Here is a 24574-nt window from a genome sequence, read left to right as displayed (position 1 = left end):
CGCTATGCGTTTCCTGTTCCGGGGGAGGAGGGAATCCCCAGCTGTCAAAGTGCGCTCATTTGCACATGCGCGCAAAAGAGCGCATTGCTCCCTGAGGCAAAGTCCTGTCTCAGGGAAAATACTGACAGTGTCAAAAACATTAAAAATAGAAACATTAAAAAATTATTAACATGTCCGCCTCATGTGACAATGTCACATGAGATGGGAGATGTTAATAAAGACCACATAAACTTTATTAATTTTTAACAAAACGGACATGAAACTTCACCCCGCAAGTGGATGAAGTTTCATCAATAATCTGGAGCTGGCTGGGGCTCCTGGCCTGCCCGCCAGCCTTAAGGTTGGATGGGCAGGTCTTTAATTACTTTAAATAGCCTGTCAATGGCCTCATTTGGCCATTGACAGGTCGACGGATGGACAACTGATTTCGATGTCCGCCCGCCTTCCTAAAAATTTAAATGGACCGGGATGACGTTGGAGATTCCTTCCACGTCCTTTTCCCTTCGGCAACCAGGCCCCGCCCCCAAATCGCTAAAGGGAAAATCCTGGCCTATGTAACTGTTAGGACCCAGGCTAGATTGAGGCCTGTGCAGAGTTGCACGTACTTGTTGCTTGTAATAAACTTCATGTAATTGCGTTTGACCAGAACCCTCATCAGTCTTGATATCTTGCTTAGCATAGATAGCAGAGAGACAAATCCCTTGAGATCTACATCGAGACCCTCAAAATATATGGTAGCAGCAGAACGTACCAGACCACGACAAAGGGTACATAGGAACGTTAGGAAATAGCAGGAGTTCAGCCCTCTAGTCTGCTCTGCCATTCAGCTAGAGCATGGCTGATCTTCCACCTCAGTGCCATTTTCCTGCACTACCCCCATATTCTTTGACATCTTTAATATCTAGAAATCTATCAATCTCTGTCTTGAAAATACTCAATGATTGAGCCTCCAAAAACCCCTGAGATAGAGAATTCCACCCTCTGACTGAAGAAATTCCTCCTCATCTCAGTATTAAATAACCTATCCCTTATTCTCAGACTGCATCCTCTGGTTGTAGGCCACCCACATTCCCCCCCTCCCCAACCCCACCCCACCCAAGTCAGGATGATGAGTGACTTGGAAGGGAACTTCCACGTGATGCTGTTCCCATGTGTCTGCTGCCCTTGTTTGCTTCAATAAGATCACCTCACATCCCTCCAAACTCTAGGGAATACAGGCCCAGTCTCCTCATAGGACAATCCTGCCATCCCAGGGATTAGTCTGGTGACCCTTCATTGCCCTCCCTCTACAGCAAGAATATCCTCCCTTAGATAAGGAGACCAAAATGTACATTGTACTCCAGATGTGGTCTCACAAAGGCTCTAAACAATTGCAGCAAGACATCTTTACTCCTCTACTCAAATCCCCTTGCAATAATGGTAATTTGCATTCCTAATTTTTTGCTGCACCTGCATGTTGGTTTTCAACGATCTCTGAACGACACCCTTTGGACATCAACACTTCCCAATCGCTGACCGCTGACCTGCTTTGTTTATGTAGGTGTGGAGTTGTATAAACAAGGAGTACTAGAGAAGTATGGTGTTCAAGTGCTGGGGACTCCTGTCAGCTCAATTATGGCTACAGAAGATAGACAGCTGTTTGCGGACAAACTACTGGAAATCAACGAGAAAATAGCTCCGAGCTTTGCAGTAGAATCGGTGAGACACAGGCAGAAATTTTGCTCCACTCTTGCTTTTGTTTGATTGACTGATTGATTGTCTCCCTGGGAAGGCTCCCTCATCTCTGACTAGTGGGCTGTCCCGGGTGGAAGCGGGCCAGCGTGGGTGTCCCGGGTGGAAGCGGGCCAGCGTGGGTGTCCCGGGTGGAAGCGGGCCAGCGTGGGTGTCCCGGGTGGAAGCGGGCCAGCGTGGGTGTCCCGGGTGGAAGCGGGCCAGCATGGGTGTCCCGGGTGGAAGCGGGCCAGCGGGGGTGTCCCGGGTGGAAGCGGGCCAGCGGGGGTGTCCCAGGTGGAAGCGGGCCAGCGGGGGTGTCCCGGGTGGAAGCGGGACAATGCGGGTGCTGGTCACGTTATGATAATCTCCCAGTGGGGTGGGGTGGGGGGTTTGTTTAAATCTCTCACCAGGAATGCTCTTGCCAACAAATTGAAATATGCAGCCGATCCATGCACTATCTTGAGTGGGCTTCTGTCCTGAATGGACGAGTCATTCAGTCACCAGGATTGCATTAATGACCAGCGAATACCTCCACGAATTCTGAGCAGCTATTCGAATACAAATTCTGCACAGGTACTGCTTTCCATTTCTCTGGAATTAACTTGCACTTCAAGTGGAAAAGTTCAGCAGCAACAAGTAGAAGATGGAAATTACATCGCTTTCGTGCCGTTATGTGTGTCTTAATGCCCATTCAGTGAAATAGTGATATGTCACTATAAAGATATAAACTGCCCCACAGGCAGATAGTGTGAGCAAAGGCACTTGTTCTTCAGTGCTCCATCCCAGACTATCTGCTTATACTGTTCAATGCATAGAATTAGCCAAGGAGTTTAGAGATTTTCGATTGATCTGTTTCCCTAGTCACGTACAGTTAAGAGAGTTGAAAAAGTGTTTGATATCTAAGTTTATATATTGGAACCCCTGTCCTTTCTTAGAGAAAGCCTATTAGCAGAACTGCAGGAATCAGTGATCTCATAGAGTCATAGAGGTCTACTGCACTGAAAAATGTTCTTTGGCCCATCGAGTCTGTGCCAGTCAAACAAGTACCTAACTAGAATAGTTAGCTGTAGAATCAGAAGGGAAAGTCAGAGGTGGAGTGCTTCTTGCCTTCCTGACTCCCCCGATTAAAGTCAGTGATGGGAAAGGTCAAGGATAGCCTTCCCACTCTGGGGCTAATTAAGGCCCTTAAGTGGCCAATTAATGGCCACTTAACAGCCTCACCCCACTGCCACTGGTGGTGCCCAGTGAAAGCTGGTGAGCTTCCCTGCAGATTTGCAGAGGGATTTGGGAGAAGCCCTCCTGATTGGGCACCCTTTGGCTCAAGGAGGGCCCCACCCGGGCAACAAAAGTTGTCTGCACTGAAAGAGCCCTCCCTGCCCTCCACAAAGACCCCACCCCACCTCTGCCAGCTCCTTTCTGATTGGCCCTGGCAATCCCCAGCTGCATTTACGTGCATTTATCTGGGCCTCCTCAATGTTGGTCTTCTGGGGCTGCCTGCAGTATGAGCAGTGGCCATCACTCCTGGTGGCGCTACTGGTGCTGAAGAGCTACCTGCCCTTTGGAGACGGGATCTTTGATCTTAAAGGCACAGGAGCCCCAATTGCAGACAGTTAACTGCCTGGTTGACATTAAATTCCATTGGGAATTCCAAAAATAGCTGCAGTGTGATTGCACTACAGAGCCATTAAATTCAGCCCAGGATGTGCTACGTTGTCGCTGGTGCCAATCGTTGGGTACGATGTGAAACCCTCCCGTGTTCAAAATCCCATGATACGATTGGAGAAATCTTCTGACGGCCACTACCATCACAAACAAATGAACTGCTTGTTCATTTCTCGTTGCTGTTTATGTGTCTGTGGCCTGTGCAAAATGGGTTGGGCTGAAGCAGTTCAAAAGGTGATTGGTTGTTTGACGCCTGATGAAGTACAACAGCAATAATTTCTTTCTCTGGTAGGCTGCACTCGGAGCAAAAGTTGAGTTGAAACCTGTGTGGATGGTAATGTTTGATTTTGGATTGAGACTGAAGGTGTTTATGTTTGATAAGTGGTAACTGAGGAGTGAATGTTCTAATGATTCTGGGCTCCTTAATTATTCTTTAAATCTGCAGCTGGAGGATGCCTTCCAGGCCGCAGAGAAGATTGGATATCCTGTCATGGTGCGGTCCGCTTATGCGCTTGGTGGCCTTGGCTCAGGTCTGTGCAATGACAAAGAAAAGCTCAAAGAAGTTGCTGGAAAAGTAAGTAATGTTTTTTAATCTGCATGTTGACAAATGAGAAGCTGTGCCTTGAGCAACACGCGCAGGCGCCAGTGAAAACTCTGCCTGAATTTTCATGCAGGTGGAGAGGGGCCCTGGCTTATCGAAAATGGCGCTGGAGGCCCGATTCTGGAAGCCCTGCCCCTGGACCAGCCCCTGCCATTTTCACTGGGGGTGCTGAGGGGCTGGCTGGGTAGGTGACAGGGGTGACTGTATTTGCATATCTGTGGTTAATGGAGGCAATTGCACATGTCAAAGTACAGCTCCCTTCAATCAGATCCAATTTTCGTTAACAGGGGTGACTTGTGTGCTTTAAACCTATCAGGAGAAGGTCTAAAGTTAGCGGAGCTCTTTTTAGAGGTAGGGTACCCTTTTAGATATGGTCCTGGGACAGCTTTGGGAGAAGTGAGGTGCACATTGGAAGAGGTCAAGTGCCCTCTGGGGATGTTAAATTTAGCCATGAATGTGCATAAAGAGTGAATAAATTCATTGGAACTACCAAGCTCATTGAAACTGTGAAGGGAGCAGTCAAGGCATTTAAATTCCCAGCCCTTTAAATATTTGAAAAAAACTGTAGCATTTAAAAAATATATAGTGCTTGCCATTTTGTTGACATAAGTGTGAGGGTTATCTTTATAGGATTAGTGCTGCATCACTGATTTCACAACCTATCATTATCACAGTGGAGTTCCTGCCAGCTCACAGTTTGATTGACAGCTCCAAGTGCTTATAAAGTCTTTGCAGTGGGAACATAAATACAAATGCTTGTTGATGTGTGGTTGAAGGAATTTAAATGGAGTGAATGGGATTTTATTAACAAGAGTGTTTTTCAAAATAGTAAAATAGACACTTAGTTTATTTTACTTCCTCTTAGCATGGGCCCTGAGGTCTGCCCATAGTGATACTGAGTGAGTTGGCATGGGGGGTGTGAGGGCAAAGAGTTATGGGTGGGGGAGCATGAGTTGGCATGACATTGGCCTTGGGGCTATAAAGGGCATGGGGATGGGTGGAAGGGCATAGGTAGGCATGGAGGGTAAGAGGAGCCAAGGAGGGTGGGTTGGCATGTATGGGGCATGGGTTGAGGGGAAGAGGGGTGTTTTTTGTTATTTTTGCAGCTGGGGAAAAGTGCTGGATCACCGAGGTGGGCCTTTCACTCAGACCACTTCTGCATCCAGCAGCCCCTGTGCTGCCTCCCAACAATTTCTGGAGCGGTGGGCCCAACTCCCGTCACATTCCAGCCCTCCAAAATGAAAATCTGACCATCTGGGGCAGTTTCTCAGGAGTTGGATTTGCAAAGCCAGAAATTCTCTTGACATTGCACTCCCAACGGGGAACAAAAATTCAGGTATTTGTGTTATAAGGGTGCTGATGAATGCTCTGTTGAGGGTGCTGGGAACCGCTCGGTGCCGTTGCGGTGCTGGGAACCGCTCGGTGCCGTTGCGGTGCTGGGAACCGCTCGGTGCCGTTGCGGTGCTGGGAACCGCTCGGTGCCGTTGCGGCGCTGGGGACCGCTCGGTGCCGCTGGGGACCACCCGGTGCTGCTGGGGCACTGGGGACTGCCCGGTGTTGTTGGGGCGCTGGGGAACACTCTGCTTTGTTTAAGTGGGCACTGGTGCTGCATGGGAGTGCAATCAGTGGTTGGGCGGAGATGCAGTTCAGCTCAGATGGACAACTGAAAGTAAACCCCAACAGGCAGCATTCAAAATGCTCAGGACATTGAGGTGAGTATGATGGAGGAAGGCTCAGTGGGAGAGAGCTTGCACGAAGCTCCAAAAGTCCTGTCACACGCACGAACACTTCTCCCTTAAGAATCACTTGTGGTCCGGCTGCGTGCAGCTGAACTGCTTGTTTGGGGGTTGCATGGAGGAGGAGAACGACTTGTGAAGCCTGTAAATGAAGCTGAAAGACACCATTACACAGTATTCAATGAAAATGAATATATTTTCAGATTATAAAGTAACAAAATGTGTTCACTTGTGATCAGAAATTCTTAAATTTTCTAGGCCTACCACTTCTTCTAGGTGCTGCCCTGACATCTGCAACTGGGATGGAGACAGCCTGTGAAATGGTTGGTCCTGTTAGGTCTGATGACTTCGGTGTGCATCCACTGGGGAGCCGAGGCTTTGCGGGCCCCTGGCTTGCTTTGCCTGTCCTCCTGGGGGCCAGTTGCTTCCTCTGCAGTGACAGAGAACGAGATTGAGGGGTGTCACAGGCAAAGGGGACTCAGAGGGAGAGGACAGCCTCTGAGGTTCCTGAATGGATGACCCAGGGGTGTTCAGCTGCTGCTCCTTCTCCCTTCGGGTGCCTGAGGGCCCTGGCCTGACTCCTTGAGGGAGGGAGCACCTGAGGGGATGCTGAGTTGCCCCATTCTGCTGGAGCAGGGTCTCCATGGCATCCACCATCCTTCCGATGGAGGCCTCCATATATATACATGTGGGCCCCACCATCAGAGAGCAGGTGGATGCACTCCTCTGATTCATGCCACTCTGAGGACTTCCAACAGCTCTGCGTGAGGTTCCTTTGCCTTCTGCTGACTCTCCATGATGAGTCAAAAGGCCAAATTCAGAGGCTCATCATCTGGCTTGGACCTCACAGATGCCTGATCCCCACCAGTCCTCCGAGTGCCTAGGAGCTCGCACGATCCTGCCTCCTGCTGCTGCGGACACGTGTCCGTATGATGACCACCAGATTGTGAACCTGAGCCTGCTCTAGATCTAGGTTCCACGGAGGTGTGTGTCTCTGCGTTGGTGCAGGGTGTGGGTAAGCGCTGTGATGGGTCTTCCAGGCTGCTTATTTCCAGCTCTTCAATGGAGGAGGTGTCCTCTTGGCTGGAGGTGAGGATCTGGATGGAGCTGAGGGACTGGCTGGCTGAGGGTGTTGGTTGCTTGGCAGAGCTTTCTGTGAACCAAAACAGAGATAATTAGTGCATGGCAGCAGAGTCAAAAGCAGGAGAGAGAGAGCACTCACAATTGTGTTGAGAGAGGGATGATGTGGTGCAGGATCTTCGCATGGGTGTTCACCGCTGACTTCACCGTCACCGCAGGCACATCCATGTCCTCACCAGCCAGCGCGATGGCATGCTCCTCAAATTGAGTGAGGGGTCTAATGTGGGCCACTCCATCCCCGGTGTGGGATGTCTCCCTGCTGTTGTGAACCAGCTTCTCCTAAATGAAAACAGATGGAGAGAGTGTGAGCAGGAAGCATGGCACTGCATGGAATGTTTGCGCGTGAGCGGAGCCAAGGATGGGATGAGGCCATGAGCTCAAGAGGGTATGAGTCACTTGGAGATGTGAGGGTGTGTGAGAGAGTTAGTGTTGTTGTTTCTTGAGGTGTGAGATCCCTGTGGATGTGTGATGGGTTTGTGAGTGTGAGAGTTGAGAGTGATGAGAAGAGTGGCCTACCATGACAGAATGGATGAGACCATTCATCCTCCTTCCTGCAGTGGATGGCTGTCCTCTTTTGTGCTGACCACCACTGCCATTGCCTCCCGTGCTGGATTGGTGACCTTGCTTACTGGTCTTCACCCAGCACGGGGACAGAGGGCTTCACAGTGGGGCTCCACTGTGTCCAGTAGGTGCATGGGGGAGGCATTGCTAAATCTGGGGGCAGCGCGTTTCCTCCCTTTGGCAACTATCAGTTCCCAGCAGCTTCTTATCAGTTGAAAGGTGCTAGCTCTATGCAGGGGTGGGCTTTAAACATGGAGCCCAGTTTACTGAAGGCCTGGGATGACAGTAGTGCGGGCAAGTCAAAGGCCACTTCACCAGCAACCCGGCAAGCTTCCCGGGAATGCATAATTATTGAACTGGGAAAGGGATGATATGGCATGATAAGCCACGATTGCAGCCGGAGGGTAAAACATGCTTTTTTTTCCCATCTGCCACCACACTTAGTGCGACTCTAAGATGCTTCCGCCCTCTGTGTTGTTGGGGTTTTTGAGAGCGCCGTTTGTTGTTGGGCTGCTGGGGAACATCAAAAAACATGGAGAAAATTAAACATAGAAACTAGGAGCAGGAGTAGGCCATTCGGGCCCTTTGAGCCTGCTCCTCCATTCAGTATGATCATGGCTGATCCTCAACACCATATCCCCGCTTTCTCTCCATACCCCTTGATGCCCCTAATATCCAAAAATTTATCAATTTCTTTCTTGGATATTCTTAGTGACCCGGCCTCTACAGCCTTCTGTGGTAGAGAATTCCACAGGTTGACCACCTGGGTGAAGAAACTTTTCCGCATCTCAGTCCTAAATGGCTAGGATAAATATCCTGAGACCCCTGGTTCTAGACTCCCCAACTAGGGAAATCATCCTCCCTGCATCCACCCTGTCTAGCCCTGTTAGAATGTGATACATTTCAATCAGATGCCCTCTCATTCTTCTAAACTCTAGTGAATACAGGCCCAGTCAAACAATCTCTCCTCATACGACAGTCCTGCCATCCCCGATATCAGCCTAGTGAACCTAGCTGCACTCCCTCTATGACAAGTATATCCTTTAGTAGGTAGGGAGACCAAACTGCATACAAAAGTCCAGATGTGGCCTCATTAAGACCTTGTATAACTGCAGTAAGACATCCCTACTTCTGAACCCAAATCCTCTTGCAATGAAGGCCAACATACCATTTGCCTTCCTAATTGCTTGCTGTACCTGCCTGTTTACTTTCATTGACTGGTGTACAAGGACACCCACATCCCTTTGTAAATCCATGTTTCCCAATATACCACCATTTAAATAACACTCTGCCTTTCTGTTTCTTACACCAAAGCATATAACTTAACATTCATCCATCTAATATTGCATCTGCCATGTTTTACCCATGCACACAACTTGTCTAAATCACCCTGAAGCCTCCTTACATCCTCCTCACAGTTCTGCCCAGTTTTGTGACATCAGCAAACTTGGAAATATTGCATTTGATTTCCTCATCCAAGTCAATTATATATATCGTGAATAGCTGGGGCCCAAGCACTGATCCCTGCGGTACACCACTAGTCACTGCCTGCCATCTGGAAAAAGAACCATTTATTCCCACTCTCTGTTTTCGGCCTGTGAACCAATTCTCAATCCATGCCTGTGCATTATTCCCATGTGCTTTAATTTTGTCCACCGGCATAAGAATGTGGGATCTTATCAAAAGCCTTCTTAAAGTCCAAGCACATCACATCCACTGGTTCTCCCTTATCTATTCTACGAGTTACGTCTTCAAAAAAACTCCAGTAGATTAGTTAAGCATGATTTCCCTTTCATAAACCCATGCTGACTTTGTCTAATCCCGTTAACGCTTTACAAGTGTTACCACGTCTTTCAAAATATACTCTAGCATTTTCCCCACTACTGATGTTAGGCTAACTGGTCTGTAATTCTCTGTTCTTTCTCTCCCTCCTTTTTTAAATAATGGGGTAACATTTGCCACCTTCCAATCTACAGGAACTGCTCCAGAGCCTATAGAATTTTGGAAGATGACCACCAGTGCATCCAATATTTCCAGGGCCACTTCATTTAGTACTCTAGGATGTAGATTATCAGGCCCTGGGGACTTTTCAGTCTTTAATCCCATTAACTTCTTTAGCCCCATATTTTTACTCATACTGATTTTCTTCAATTCCTCTCACTAGACCCTTGGTTCCCTAACATTTCTGGGAAATAATTTGTGTCCTCTTTTGTGAAGACAGAATCAAAATATGTGTTTAATTCTTCTGCCATTTCATTGTTCCCCATTATAATTTCCCCCTGTTTCTGACTGTAAGGGACCTACATTTGTCTTCGCTAATCTTTTTCTGTTCGTATATTTATAGAAGCTTTTACAGTCAGTTTTTATGTTCCCTGCAAGTTTACTCTCATACTCCATTTTCCCCTTCTTGATCAATCTTTTTGCCCACTTTAGCTGAATTCTAAACTCCCAATCCTCAGGCTTGCTGCTTTTCCTGGCAATTTTATATGTTGCCTCTTTGGATCTAATACTATCCCTAATTTCTTTTGTAATCCATGGTTGAGCCACCTTTCCTGTTTTATTTTTGCACCAGACAGGAACGAATAACTGTTGTAATTTATGTGTACGTTCCTTAAATATTAACCAATGCCTATCCATCCTCAACCCTTTTTAGTCAGGTTCCCTAATCCATCAATGCCAACTCGCACCTCATATACTCGTGGTTCCCTTTATTTAGATTCAGGTCCCTAGTTTCAGATTCAACTTCTTCACTCTCCACCTTAATGAACAATTATATCGTTTTATGGTCATTCTTCCCCAAAGAACCCCGCACAACAAGATTGTTAATTAATCCTTTTTCATTGCACTCCAGTTGGCTCCTTAACGTATTGGTCTAAAAAGCCCATCACGAACACCCTCCAGGAAATCCGCCTCCACAGTATTATCGCTAGTTTGGTTTATCCCTGTTGTTAGGCTGCTAGGGTACTCCCGGTGTTGTTGGGCTGCTGGGGAATGTTCTGTGTTGGGCTGCTGGGGAACGCTCGGTGTCGTCGGGCTGCTGGGGAACGCTCGGTGTCGTCGGGCTGCTGGGGAACGCTCGGTGTCGTCGGGCTGCTGGGGAACGCTCGGTGTCGTCGGGCTGCTGGGGAACGCTCGGTGTCGTCGGGCTGCTGGGGAACGCTCGGTGTCGTCGGGCTGCTGGGGAACGCTCGGTGTCGTCGGGCTGCTGGGGAACGCTCGGTGTCGTCGGGCTGCTGGGGAACGCTCGGTGTCGTCGGGCTGCTGGGGAACGCTCGGTGTCGTCGGGCTGCTGGGGAACGCTCGGTGTCGTCGGGCTGCTGGGGAACGCTCGGTGTCGTCGGGCTGCTGGGGAACGCTCGGTGTCGTCGGGCTGCTGGGGAACGCTCGGTGTCGTCGGGCTGCTGGGGAACGCTCGGTGTCGTCGGGCTGCTGGGGAACGCTCGGTGTCGTCGGGCTGCTGGGGAACGCTCGGTGTCGTCGGGCTGCTGGGGAACGCTCGGTGTCGTCGGGCTGCTGGGGAACGCTCGGTGTCGTCGGGCTGCTGGGGAACGCTCGGTGTCGTCGGGCTGCTGGGGAACGCTCGGTGTCGTCGGGCTGCTGGGGAACGCTCGGTGTCGTCGGGCTGCTGGGGAACGCTCGGTGTCGTCGGGCTGCTGGGGAACGCTCGGTGTCGTCGGGCTGCTGGGGAACGCTCGGTGTCGCAAGGGCGTTGATGCACGTGATATCCTGACAGCTCTTTGGGAAGGTAATTTTTGATTGGCTATTTCAGCCCATGGTCTGGCTGCATGCAATCCCCACCATCACCTATGTTCAGTAGGAAATTACTTTTAAAACACATTATAAGTACTAAGCTCTTGTAGAAACACGGTACAGTGGAGCTTTGATAAATCTGCTTCAGTTTGCCAAATGATAAAAATTAGGTATTTGTATTAATGTCATTTTCATAGTTGCTATTACTTCGGGTTTTTAAAATTCATTTATGGGATGTGGGCATCGCGGGCTAGTCCAGCATTTATTGCCCATTCCTAATTGCCCTAGAGAAGGCGGTGGTGAGATGCCTTCCTGAACTGCTGCAGTGCATGTGGTGTAGGTACACCCACAGTGCTGTTAGGGAGGGAGTTCCAGGATTTTGACCCAGCGACAATGAAGGTACAACAATATGTTTCCAAGTCAGGATGGTGAGTGGCTTGGAGAGGAGCTTCCAGGTGGTGGTGTTCCCATGTGTCTGCTGCCCTTGTCCTTCCAGATGGTAGTGGTTGTGGGTTTGGAAAGCGCTGTCTTAAGAAGCCTTGATGAATTCCTGCAGTGCATCTTGTAGATGGTACACACTGCTGCCACTGCATCGGTGGTGGAGGGAGTGAATGTTTGTGGATGGGGTGCCAATCAAGCGGGCTGCTTTGTCCTGGATGGTGTCAAGCTCCTTGAGTGTTGTTGGAGCTGCACTCATCCAGGCAAGTGGGGAGTATTCCATCACACTCTTGACTTGTGCCTTTATAGATCGTGGCCACAGGATTCCTAGCCTTTGATCTGCTCTTGTAGCCACAGTATTTATATGGCTAGTCCTGTTCGGTTTCTGATCAATGGTAACCCCCAGGATGTTGATAGTGGGGGATTCAGTGATGGTAATACTATTGAATGTCAAGGAGCAATGGTTGTATTCTCTCTTGTTGGAGATGGTCATTGCATGGCACTTGTGTTACTTGCCACTTGTCAGCCCAAGCCTGGATATTGTCCAGGTCTTGCTGCATTTGGACATGGACTGCTTCAGTATCTGGGAGTTGTGAATGGTGCTGAGCATTGTGCAATTGTCATTGAACGTCCTCACTTCTGACGTTTTGATAGAAGGGAGGTCAATGATGAAGCAGTTGAAGATGGTTGCGCCTAGGACACTACCCTGAGGAACTCCTCCAGTGATGTCCTGGAACTGCAATGATTGACCTCCAACAACCGCAACCATCTTCCTTTGTATTAAGTATGACTGCAACCAGCAGTGAGTTTTCCCCCTGATTCCCATTGACTCCAGTTTTGCTAAGAATCCTTGATGCCACACTCAGTCAAATGCTGCCTTGATATCAAGGTCAGTCACTCTCACCTCACCTTACCTTTTTCCATGTTTGTACCAAGGCTGTAATGAGGTCAGGAGCTGAGTGGCCCTGGTGGAACCCAAACTGAGCGTCAGTGAGCAGATTATTGCTCAGCAAGTTCTGCTTGACTCCTTCCATTACTTTACTGATTACTGAGAGTAGACTGTTGGAGTGGTAATTGGCCGGGTTGGATTTGTCCTGCTTTTTGTGAACAGGACATACCTGGGCAAATTTCCACATTGCTGGGTAGATACCAATGTTGTAACTGTACAGGAACAGCTTGGCTAGGGCACAGCAAGTTCTGGAGCACAAGTCTTCAGTACTATTCCTGGAATGTTGTCAGGGCCCAAAGCCTTTTTTGATATCACGTGGAGTGAATCAAATTGACTGAAGACTGGCACCTGTGATACTGGGGACCTCCAGAAGAGGCCAAGTTGGATCATCCACTCAGCATTTCTGGCTGAAGATTTTTGTGAATGCTTCAGCCTTATCTTTTGCCCTGATGTGCTGGGCTTCCCCACTATTGAGGATGGGGATTCTTGTGGAGCCTCATCCTCCAGTGAGATGTTCAATTGTCCACCACCATTCACAACTGGATATGGCAGGACTGCAGAGCTTAGACCTGATCCATTGATTGTGGGATCACTTAGCTCTGTCTATCACTTGCTACTAATGTTTGGCACGCAAGCAGCCCTGTGTAATAGCTTCATCAAGTTGACACCTCATTTTTAGGTATGCCTGGTGCTGCTTCCTGGCATGGCCCTCCTGCACTCTTCACTGAACTAGGGTTGATCATCTGGATTGGTGGTAATGGTAGAGTGGGGTATATGCCAGGCCATGAGGTTACAGATTATGGTTGAGCACAATTCTGCTGCTGCTGATGGCCCACAGCACCTCGTGTCCAGACTTGAGTTGTTAGATCTGTTCAAAATCTATTCCATTTAGCACAGTGGTAGTGCCACACAACATGATGGAGAGTATCCTTGATGTGAAGGTGGGACTTCATCTCCACAACGGTGGTCACTTCTACCGATAGTGTCATGGACAGATGCATCTGCGGCAGGCAGGTTGGCGAGGATGAGGTCAAGTATGTTTTTCTCTCTTGTTGGTTCCCTCCACTTGCCACAGACTGAGACCAGCAAGCTATGTTCTTTTGGACGGCCAGCTCGGTCAGTAGTAGTGCTACCGAGCTGCTTTTGGTGATGGACATTGAATCCCCTGCCCAGAATACATTTTGCGCCCTTGCCACCCTCAATGCTTCCTCCAAGTTGTGTTCAACATGGAGGAATGCTGATTCATCAGCTGAGGGAGGGCGGTATGTGGTAATCAGGAGGTTTCTTTGCCCATGCTTGACCTGAGTCGATGTTGAGGACTCCCAGGGCAGCTCCCTCCTGACTGTATACCACTGTGCCGCCACCCCTGCTGGGTCTGTCCTGCCGATTGGACAGGACATACCCAGGGATGATGATGGTGGTGTCTGGGACATTATCTGTAAGATAGGATTCCAAGAGTCTGACTGACAGCTCTCCCAATTTTGGCACTAGCCCCCAGGTGTTAGTCAGGAGGACTTTGCATGGTCAACAGGACTGAGTTTGCCTCTTTCATTTCCGGTGCTTTAGTCGATGCCGGGTGGTCTGTCCGGTTCCATTCCTTTTAGGCTTTTTAGCGGTTTGATACAACTGAGTGGCTTGCTAGGCCACTTCAAAGTCAACCACATTGCTGTGGGCCTAGAGTTACATGTAGGCCAGACCAGGTAAGGACAGCAGATTTCCTCCCCTAAAGGACATTAGTGAACCAGATGGGTTTTTCTGACAATGGACAATGGTTTCATGGTCATTAGACTTTTAATTCCAGATTTTTCTCGAATTCATGGTGGAAGTTGAACCCAGATCCCCAGTGCATTACCCTGGATCTCTGGAATACTAGTCCAGTGACAATACCACTACACCATCGCCTCACCCCAGGCAGAGACAGCTTTGCTTACCCACTCAGTACAAGCCATATAACAACTACATCATTTGACAAAAACAAAAAGATAAAAACAAAACTGATAAAGAGAAAAACAAAATCATTTGACAAACTGTTTTCTTTCTCCTGGCCTGAATGTATTTTTGATATCCACCCAATTAAGTTCATTCAGCCTTTGTTATTTACATCAATTTCTACATATTTAGCACAATGAGCTGTTTCTTTAAGTATGTTACCTGTCACTTCCAAACAAAACAGAAAGTTCTGGTCATGTCCAGAGACTTTAAACATCATTGTTCCAGGTAACCTATAGTCAGGTTGCTCACAAGTATCATAATAGTCTCTGCTGACTCATAGAACTCTGCAATGTTCCTGACATTCTTTATAGAAATCTTAATTGGGGGCCAGATTTTCAGAGAGTCAGGAGGACCTTTAAAAAAGGGGACTGGGCCCAAATGCAGAAGTGCCATCCCCATTTTGATAGATCCCAATTTTGCCAGTAGGAGAAAGGGGGCAGGGCATCAATTACAAAAGAGGGGAACAGAACTGTGCAGGACCATTTTAACTTAGTGCAAATATCAGACAAAGCCTGTTTGTCCATTGCAAGGGCTTTAACATGCAGTGTGGGAGCCATGAGTAGAAAGTAAAGAGTAGCCATAAATGCTCTTGAAGGGTGGATATGGTCTGTATAACTGTCATGACCTGAAGTTTTTTTAAATCCCTCGCTCTTTAAACTGTATAAAAACTGGCTGCAGCTATCAGTGATTGCTTTAAAAAAAAAACTGCTGGACTGCTTTTGTTGCCAGACCAGCTGATGTAGCATCAGTTTGAGCAATTTCAATTGAGTTATTTGTTGACAAATAAGAGTTGTTCATAAATGCTTGGCTGAGTTTCAAAAGCTACAATATCTTAGTAGAGGGGTCTGAGTTCACAGTTCAATTGACAGCTGAAATAAGCTATTAAAGAATTAGCGATATGAAGAGAGGTTCATTTGTTTTTTGAAGAGGTTAACCATTTGAGGAGACTTTAAAGTTTCAATGCTTTAATAAATGGGTTTTTTTTTCACAATCAAGCTTGTATAGTGAGATCTGGATTATATTTTTGAGTTTATTTTCTTTCATCTCCACTTGGCTCCTGACGTCTGCCCATGGCAGATACTAGGTGAGTTGGCATGGATGATACGGGAAGGGTAGGTGAAAGAGGGTAGGTGGAGGGGTGAAGAGGTGTGAGGGTTAGAGGGCCTAAAATCTTCTAAAATACCTGGAACTACCTGAGAGAACCTAGGCGAGCCATCTAACCAGCCTGACTTGGGATTGCACCCCCCGCCCCCTACTCCCTTATCCATCTAGCATGTACCCATCCACCTAGAGCAAAGATCTTGCTACTCGGAGCATTTTTTTACCAAGGGCGGGTCCAGTGAGTTGGGAAGTTTCGTGACTTGAGCTATGCACCTCATTAGCCAGAATCTGGCCCAGCATCTTCATGGGAAATTGTATGCCCATCTTGTATGTTTGGAAGGAGGAGAACATTCAGTCAGGCAGGAGAGTGGCATGTAAGCACCCTGCTATTTTACCACCTCTGTCACAATTAAGTCCACATGTGGAGGCCTGTGACTGGAATGGGTAATTAATGACTATTTAAGAGTCTCATCCAGATGCTGCTGGTTTTAAACCAGTGGTGGGCAAGCTTCTTGCTACTTGGGAAGGACAACAAGCAAATTTGTGTGAGCTGCTTGTCTCCCAGGGCGGTGGGGGGGGGGTGTGGAATGGGGTCCCTTGTTCAAAGGCGTGTAGTTTCTGATTGGGGGTCCTGGCATCAGGAAACTCGGGGCATAGGGAGGCTGAGAGCCATCCCCACCCTTGCTACTGACTCCCTTTGCCACCCCTCCCCTACAACCTCCGCCCTGCGAAACCCCTCTCACCATGACTTACCTCTGGCCTGGGTCTCTCCTTGACCCTGAGCTGGAGTGGTGGCTATCAATCCCACAGCAACCACCTGGTGATGCTTGTGAGCTGAAAAGCTGCCGGTTTCTGATTGGCAGTAATCTTGGTGGGCGGGATTTCTGTACCCCCTCTTCCCAGGGCCCTTGATCCCAGGGAACGCCCATTGATAACCATTTAAATGCCCTGGAGGCATTTAATATCAGCAAGCCTACGTGGAGGAGGCAATGCAGGTGTCTCTCCAACTGCATTTGAGACCCCTGATGCCTCCATAAAATCCCTCCCATAATCTCTATTAAATATTATAGCATGCAAATCACATTGACATGAATGTGCCCATTGTAAGAGTTGTGGTTTGTATTTTAATTTTTCTATTGCATTACTGAATTGCTTGCACTGAGGCTAATAGGATTCCACAATTATGGTACCATGGTGCTTATGTTGCTGGACTGATAGGCTTGCACTAATGATCTTGAGGAATGCGTTCAAATCCCACCATTGCAGCTGGGGAATTTAAATACAATTAATTAAATAAGCCTGGAGCAGTAGTAATAGTGACCATGAAATGACTAGATTGTTATAAAAACCCATAAGCTTCACTAATGCTCTTTAGGGAGGGAAATCTGCCGGCCTTACCTAGTCTGGCTTATATGTGACTCCAGATCCACAGCAATGTGGTTGACTCTAGATGCATGTGTTGATTGGTCCTAGTGCCTTGAGAATCATTGCTGTACAATGAATCAGCAGCTTCGGTGTAGGGAGGGCATTAGGATTTCTTTTTGATAAACCTTAATAGGCAATGATGTGACATTGATCCATAGTGGTAGCAGTGATTGAAACTTATTCAGCACGACTGAGATTTAATGCCTTACAGTATCTGAGCATTAGTTAACAAGGTATCATAGAAAGCTATATTACCATGTTTATGCCTTGGGCAAAACTCACAGTAACAAGTACCCCCTAACAGGAACCCCTGGCTTGTCTTCTGGATGTCTCTTGAGGTCTTCTACACCTGTCTGTTCGGTCCCTCTTTTTAGTCCCCTTTCTATAAATAAAACCATTACATATCATAGGCCAGTCATTGACTTACAGCAATCACTTTATTACCAAATTTTCAGGATAGCATGTAGATCAGCTTTCAACAACATCACAGCAAAAGTGAATACAGCTTGCTGTATGGTGCTGCGTGTGCCTGCAAGCCACTGTAATGTAAAGGTGCTCAACAGAGCAAGGATTAATGTGGGACTGGAGAATAGCACTGCACGCGGCATGGTGTATAGAGTCTCATGGTAATTGATTCAGAGAACAGTCTATAAAGAGCACTCTGGAAACAGCCTGCATGGGTGACATTAACCTGGGATCTGTAAATAGTTAAAGGTTAACAATAAAGGCTTCATGTTTAAATATACAAGTCTTAAGATCTTATCATTGAGATATCTACAGAACTCACATTACGACACTTCTGATGCTGGAAATTTGAAATAAACACAGAAAATGCTGGAAATACTCAGCAGGTCTGGCAGCATCTGTGGAGAGAGTGACAGTTAACATTGCAGGTTGATGATTTTTAGTCAAAACTGTAAAAATTTAGAGGTGTAACAGAAGATGCAAGTACAGAGGCAGGGAAAGGAGGGAGGGGAGGAAAAGAACAAAAGGAAAGATCTTTGATAGGTTGGAAGACAGGAGAGATTAAATGACAAAAGGGATGATGGTGCAAGGCAAAAACCTGGTGGTAATGGGAGAAATGAAGAAACAAACAATGGGTTTAGAGGAGGAGTAAATGGCAAAAGCATACTCATTACCAACAACTGCTGTTCGAAAAAATGGAAACTGTGTTTCTGTTAAATTGTTGAACTGAGTCTGGGCCTAATTGAAAGATAAGATACTGTTCCTTGAGCTTCCCTTGAGTTCCATTAGAACAGTGAAGGAGACCAAGAATTGAGAAGTCACAGTAGGAGTTGGGTGGAGAATTAAGATGTGATGACTGACCATACCAGTCCTCTGACTAGAATAAAGGAAGGCTGCAATGTGGATCATTTGCATTATTTTTAACAGTTTACAAATTGATGAATCATTGTTTTGTTGTGTGTACTGATGTACATTATTTAAATGAGGCAGTTTGGAATGTGCTTGATTTGTTTTTTTCAGACTTCTTGCACTTTTGGATTTTAAAAAAGTTGTCTAGCATTGTATTAATACAGGTTCGTCTGCTGCCTTCAAAGCAGTGTGCTGTACTTTAAATAGACCTGTTTCTGCTTGTCTCTTAAGCCTATGAATATAAAAACGAATGTACAGTATTGCTGTAAATGTGTACTAAATGAATTTAACAGTTTACAAGCATGTAAACATGTCAGAATGGCCTGAGTGCCCAGGTTTCCTGCAGTCTGATCAATTACCCCCTGCAAGTCCAACTGCAGTAAATGTGCTTCATCTGTCTAGTGCCAGCTGTTCCATTTGGGCATAGTGCCTGTATATATAGAAACACAACTTTTTAGAATTTGCAATAACCATCATTTCAAACCATTGTTGCACCCAGGAACGGTCTTCATATTGTGACAATTATTTATATCTTGTTGACTTGTTTGTGAGAAGTTTCAGTTATGGGGTGAGATCTTGGTCTTGCTGTAAGGAAAGATGGCTAGAATTTTGAGCTGTGGAATTGCTGTGTGACAGGTGCTGTGATAGATTGGGTTCACTGAGCCTCACTGCTCAGGACATCAGGCAATCTCAAAATACATACTGAGAAGAGGACAGGCGAGAAACATGAGCCCAAATATGTACAACGTTCTGTTCAATCTGAGGTGTGGGGGGTGGTGTGGAGTAAGATTTACCTAGGTTATATACATAGACTATTTAACCATGGAGAACAACACAGCTGAGTTCACACACTTTTTCCAAATCTATTCCAGTCTTTTAATCTATTATCTTTTTTGATTATATATTAATGACCTGGACTATGGTGTAGAGGGCACCATTTCAAAATCTGAAGATGATAGAAAATTCAGAGGACAGTAGCAGATTTCAGTAGGACATAGACAGATGAGTGAAATGGGCAGACACGTGGCAGATCAAATTTAAAGTGGAGAATTGTGAAGCGATGAGTTTAGGGAGGAAGAATAAGGAGAGGGGATATGAACCATATGTACAATTTTAAAGGGGGCACAGCAACAAAGCCCTGGGTATGCTTGTACACAAATCCTAGGTGTTGAGGCTCCTTCATGTTTGATTGGGAACCTTCCCATTCCCACTTGCTGCTCTCATCTGACTATGGCCCATGAACACGCTTTTCCCCTAATTTGCTCTGTTTCACAGGTCTGTCTCTTACTGAAGTATATTTTTGTGGTGAGCGGCAGCCCTTTGGTATCTTATCTAAGTGCACATTCTACATGAGCAAGCTAAAGAGTGTGTACTACACAAAAGGCATTTCTGTCAAAGTCGAAGCTCTCTTAACCTCTCACCACAATACAACATCCACATCCACTTTCCACAAGGTTCACTGGATAGTGAACCATGAACCTAGCCTAGTACCTACTTGCCCCCACCATGCCGCCCTCCCCAGCCTTTGGGGCAATTAGGAACACCCGCCATTGTCTGTCTACTGTACTCTCTGATGATTTTCTGTCCATGAGAGATTTCCTTGCTGAAGATAATTGTGGAGGACAGGCTGAGATGTAGACCATCTGAGGAGAGGAGCAGGAATCTTCTGATGGGTGTTGCATCATGTAATGCCTTCATCCAATCCTTTCCTGTCCAAGATATTCTCTTACACTTTCTGCTTTTCCACAATGCCTCCTAATGCCATGTGCTGACCTCTGGTTGAAGGAATTGGACAGCCCATCTCTATCTGCCTTCAGGCTGTTTGCTGATGCAGAGTGCTGTGCTTTTTAATGATCGATTTGATTCAATCTCTGACAGTGGCCTAATTTAGTGCTGGAACTCATGTTTCACTTGATGCTTCATTCCCCTCCACTGTGATTCCCTCTGTGCTTTCACCAGTCTTTTCAAGGTACCCCAGCCTGGGTTTGGCCCTATATATATTTCTCAACCTTTTGTTATTCCCCTGTTGGTTTTAGTGCTACTTATAAAACCCACTTATATAAAAACATAAAAAAAAAGCTGCTTATGCGTTGGATGGGTTTTGTAGGAAGTTTATATGACCTCACTGCAGTTAACACATCAAAAACACAGCAGAGATCAAAAACCAGAAAAACTGACCCTCTATGATGCTGACTGACCTTTTTTTCCAATTATTTTTATTGGTTCACATACTTGTCTTTATGTCGAATGACATGGAAATGACAGTACAAAAACAGCAATTTGGTATAACCGTTTATTCCCCTATCCTTCAACCATCTATCTAACTTACTTGTAAATGTTGACATGGTTTCTGTTTCAATCTCTAACTCATTCCACAGCCTTACAAACCATTTTGATACTAAAAAACAGAGTCAAGACAGTACTGAAAGAGCCATTCAGCCCATCATGCCTGTGCGGCTTTTCAGTACAGCTTTCTGATTAATCCCACTCTCCCGTTCTTTCCCCACTGCCTTACAAATTTTCATCCTGCAAGTATGTATCCAATTCCCATTTGAATGTTGTGACTGAACTCGCTTCCACCAGCCTGCCAGAAAGTGCATCATCATAGCTCCTGCATAAATAAAATTTTCCTCATCTCTTCTCTGTTCATTTGAATTACCTTAAATCTGTGTCTGCCAGTAACCAACCTTTCTGCCAGTACAAATAGTTTCTCTCTATTTACTCTGTCAAAATCCTTCATAATGTTGATCACAATTAGATCTCCTCCTAACTTTCTTTGCTCTAAGGAGAGAAATTCCAGCTTCTTCAACCTCTTTGCCTTCATGAAGTCCTTCAACATATTGAAGCAATTCTAGTAAATCTCCACTACACCCTGAAATGAACACCAGTGCTCCAGCTGAGGAGCCTGCATTACTGGTTTGGCCCAGGACTGGCTGTGGGCCAAGCATTGGCCTCTGCTCCTGGTGGCACTGCTGGGACTGAAGAGCTGCAGGCCCTCTGATTGGCTGGCAGCTCTTGGAGTCGGGACATCCTGCCTCCGGGAAACTAATGTCTGGGGGCGATAAAATCCGATCATTGCTTTCAAGGCTGGCGGAGTTGTACTTGCCACCAACTTTCCACTGTCTCAGCATAAAATCCCAGCCTGTATTTGCTCAGCCCAGGCAGCACCCCTTTCTACTGCCTCAATATCCTTCCTACAGAATGGAGCCCAAAATTTCACATGGTACTTCAACTGTGATCTTACCAAGGCTTTACTCAGATTCCACATCATTTCTGAACTCTTGTATCCAATATCTCTAGTCATCAAGCCCAGTATTCCATTAGCTTTTTTCTGGCCTTATTCATTTGAGTTACTGCTTTAATAGTCTGATGAGCCTGACCCTCCAAATCCACATGTGCTTTTCCACATCACCCAACTGTCCTCCATTCAAAGACTAATTTATTTTCTGGCCAAGTCTGACTACCTCACTTACTGACATTGACTTTTGTCTGCCACTATTTTGCCCTTTCTGCCACCTTATTATCCCCTCACTGCCTCCTTTGCTCCAATTTTACTATTGTCTCCAATTTGTTTTCTATGCCTTCTTGTTCTAAATTGAAATCATAGATGTGCATATAATAAATCAAAACTGTTTAATAACAGAGCACCAGGCTTGGTCTGTATTGGATTCAATTCAAAAGTCCTCCTCGTTCTTTGTATTGAAGGACAGTGCTATGTTTCCAATGGTTGTTTGTTCTTTTCTCTTTAGGCCTTGGCTATGACCAATCAAATTCTTGTAGAGCAGTCACTGCTGGGCTGGAAGGAGGTGGAGTATGAGGTGGTTCGAGATGCAGCTGATAACTGTGTCACTGTGTGTAACATGGAGAACTTTGACCCTTTGGGAATTCATACAGGTAAAACTGTCTGAGAAAATAAATGGAACTTTCTTGAATATTATGTTGGATTTGAGAATCTAATTCTTTCAGGGCCTCAAACTGTGGAGCTCCTGTCCCATTCTTTTGTAAGGCCAACTAAATACTGCTCCCTGATTTATTTTTTCATTCATTCACCCTCTTTGATCCTTGCTGATTTGCAGCCTGTTAGTTCTCAGTACAATCTCCAAATATTTCACTGTTTCCAGCAATAGCAGAAGTCAGATGTGCCTTGTTACAGTCCTCCTGGTTGTTAGGATAATGACAGGCAATGGATCGATTCTCAGAAAATTCCCATTAGTGTGGGAAAGTTAGCTTAAAGATTTTCTCGTCTCCTCCCTAACCCCTACATCTTGTTCCAACTTCGATCAGCTAAAGCAGCACAGAGAAGCACACAAACCTGGGACCCCTGTGCTGTGATGCCCTGGGGAACTACACAGCATGGGGCGATGTCCCTAACTTGCTTGGTCAGCAGGGAAGTCTTGCTTTGTTCTCAGGGGTTGACTATTTCATTTAGCTGCAGAACTTGAACTCAACACAGTTGAATTGTAACACTAACAACTGATGAGTTCAAATAAATCAGATTGAAGCTGCCAGCAAAGAGATGGGTTCTGTTGCAGCACAGGGAGCTCTGTGATGTTGGACAACTGATCCCCTGTCTTTACCTAGCCACAATCAGTGCAATGAGGAATGTGATAGACTTTGTGCATGAACAATTCTCCCCTGAACCAGATCTGTGATGGAAGCGGTTGAGAAGCTTGAGAATCAATTAAAAACTAAAATTAAAGGTCCAGCTGTCTCCTTGAGGCCCCATTGTTAAATACACTGACTGGTGCAGTCCTGACCCACACAGTCATAATGGTTACTTCATTCTGGTGCCACCTACAAATGGATCAATTGGTGTCAGACTGAAGCACCTTCCCCTTTTGGGAAGATGGGTTTTGTGGCTGGTCACTGAAACTGAGTTCACATTTGCAGACTGGTACTAGCAACTACAAAGTCTTATTTTAAAAATGGAGACACCAAGTTGAAGGGCTGAGGTGCATAGCTCAGAAACACAAACAGATTGAGGAATGGGTGAGGAAATTAGGTGAATGGGGAAAGCTGTGATGAGGTTACCCCAAGCTCATTGTTGAAAGGCATGGAGATTGGATGAGGAGGACTGAGGAGTTCTATGAGAAGGAACGAATGAGAGTGGCTGCAACTGTTTCAGATACTGTTCACAAGCTCTGTTTGCCCTTGGACCTGTGGTTCTCATTCTGTGACTTCTGTACTTTGTAACTTGTGTTTTAGGTGATTCAGTTGTTGTAGCCCCGAGTCAGACCCTGTCCAATGAGGAATACCACATGCTGCGTGAAACTGCTATCAAGGTGGTGCGTCATTTGAACATTATAGGAGAGTGCAATATTCAGTATGCCCTGCACCCCTCATCCCTAGAATACTGCATCATTGAAGTCAACGCTCGGCTGTCCCGCAGCTCAGCATTGGCCTCCAAGGCCACTGGGTAAGGAGGGTGAAGTGGGGGGTGCACTTAACATAAATGCACTTTAAAAACATGTTCTGCATGGCTGTTAGCAATCTAAAATAAGAATAAAAGATGTCAGAATGGAGAGGAGCCATCTCCACTTCACACATTCCAAGGTATTTACAGCACAGAAACAGGCCATAACACCCAGTTGGTCCATGCAGGTGTTTATACTCCACATGAGCCTCCTCTCACCCAAATTCATCTTATCCCAATCATATATCTTTCCATTCCTTTCTCCCTCATGTCTATTTAGCCTCCATTTGGATGCATCTATACTATTTGTCGCAAATATTTCTTATGGTAGTGAGTTCCGCTCTCTTTGGGTAAAGAAAGTTCTTCTGAATTCTCTTTTGGATTTATTAATGTCTAGTTCCTGTTTCCACTGCCATCTTCTGTGCAACTACCATTTCATTAGCATAAAGACCTCGATCAGATTTCTTCCTCGTCTTCTTTTTTCTAGCCTGTTCAGTCTTCCCTGATAGATGTTAATATTCTTTATTATATTTTTGGCTGCTATCACACCTTACCTTTCACTGATGTGCTAATTGATTGGACTTGTTCTATCTCTCTTCAATTTCTGAATCACATTAACTGTCCACCAGTCCCACATTTTTCCTATCCTTTTTTTTGTTTGTCTATGAACTTTTCCAGTTTATTTCCCCTGGTTCTATTCTCAGCCTTTTCAATATTTG

General features: G+C 46.2%; 1 protein-coding gene across 2 annotated transcripts in view; it reads left to right on the top strand.

Annotated features, from left to right (window-relative positions):
- The window catches only part of cps1 (carbamoyl-phosphate synthase 1, mitochondrial), a 275872-nt gene that overhangs the window by 83926 nt on the left and 167372 nt on the right, over nucleotides 1–24574 (top strand). For both annotated transcript variants that reach the window (XM_041201760.1, XM_041201761.1), the window contains exons 15-18: nucleotides 1541–1698; nucleotides 3821–3949; nucleotides 22192–22336; nucleotides 23648–23858. In XM_041201760.1, coding sequence (XP_041057694.1) covers nucleotides 1541–1698; nucleotides 3821–3949; nucleotides 22192–22336; nucleotides 23648–23858 — 643 coding nt within the window. The remainder of the gene's footprint in view (nucleotides 1–1540; nucleotides 1699–3820; nucleotides 3950–22191; nucleotides 22337–23647; nucleotides 23859–24574) is intronic.

This window comes from Carcharodon carcharias, chromosome 12 (genome assembly GCF_017639515.1).
Source record: "Carcharodon carcharias isolate sCarCar2 chromosome 12, sCarCar2.pri, whole genome shotgun sequence".
Classification (NCBI taxonomy): domain Eukaryota; kingdom Metazoa; phylum Chordata; class Chondrichthyes; order Lamniformes; family Lamnidae; genus Carcharodon; species Carcharodon carcharias.
The sequence above is the reverse complement of the archived record's forward strand: the minus strand, read 5'-3'. Positions and strand labels throughout refer to the sequence as shown.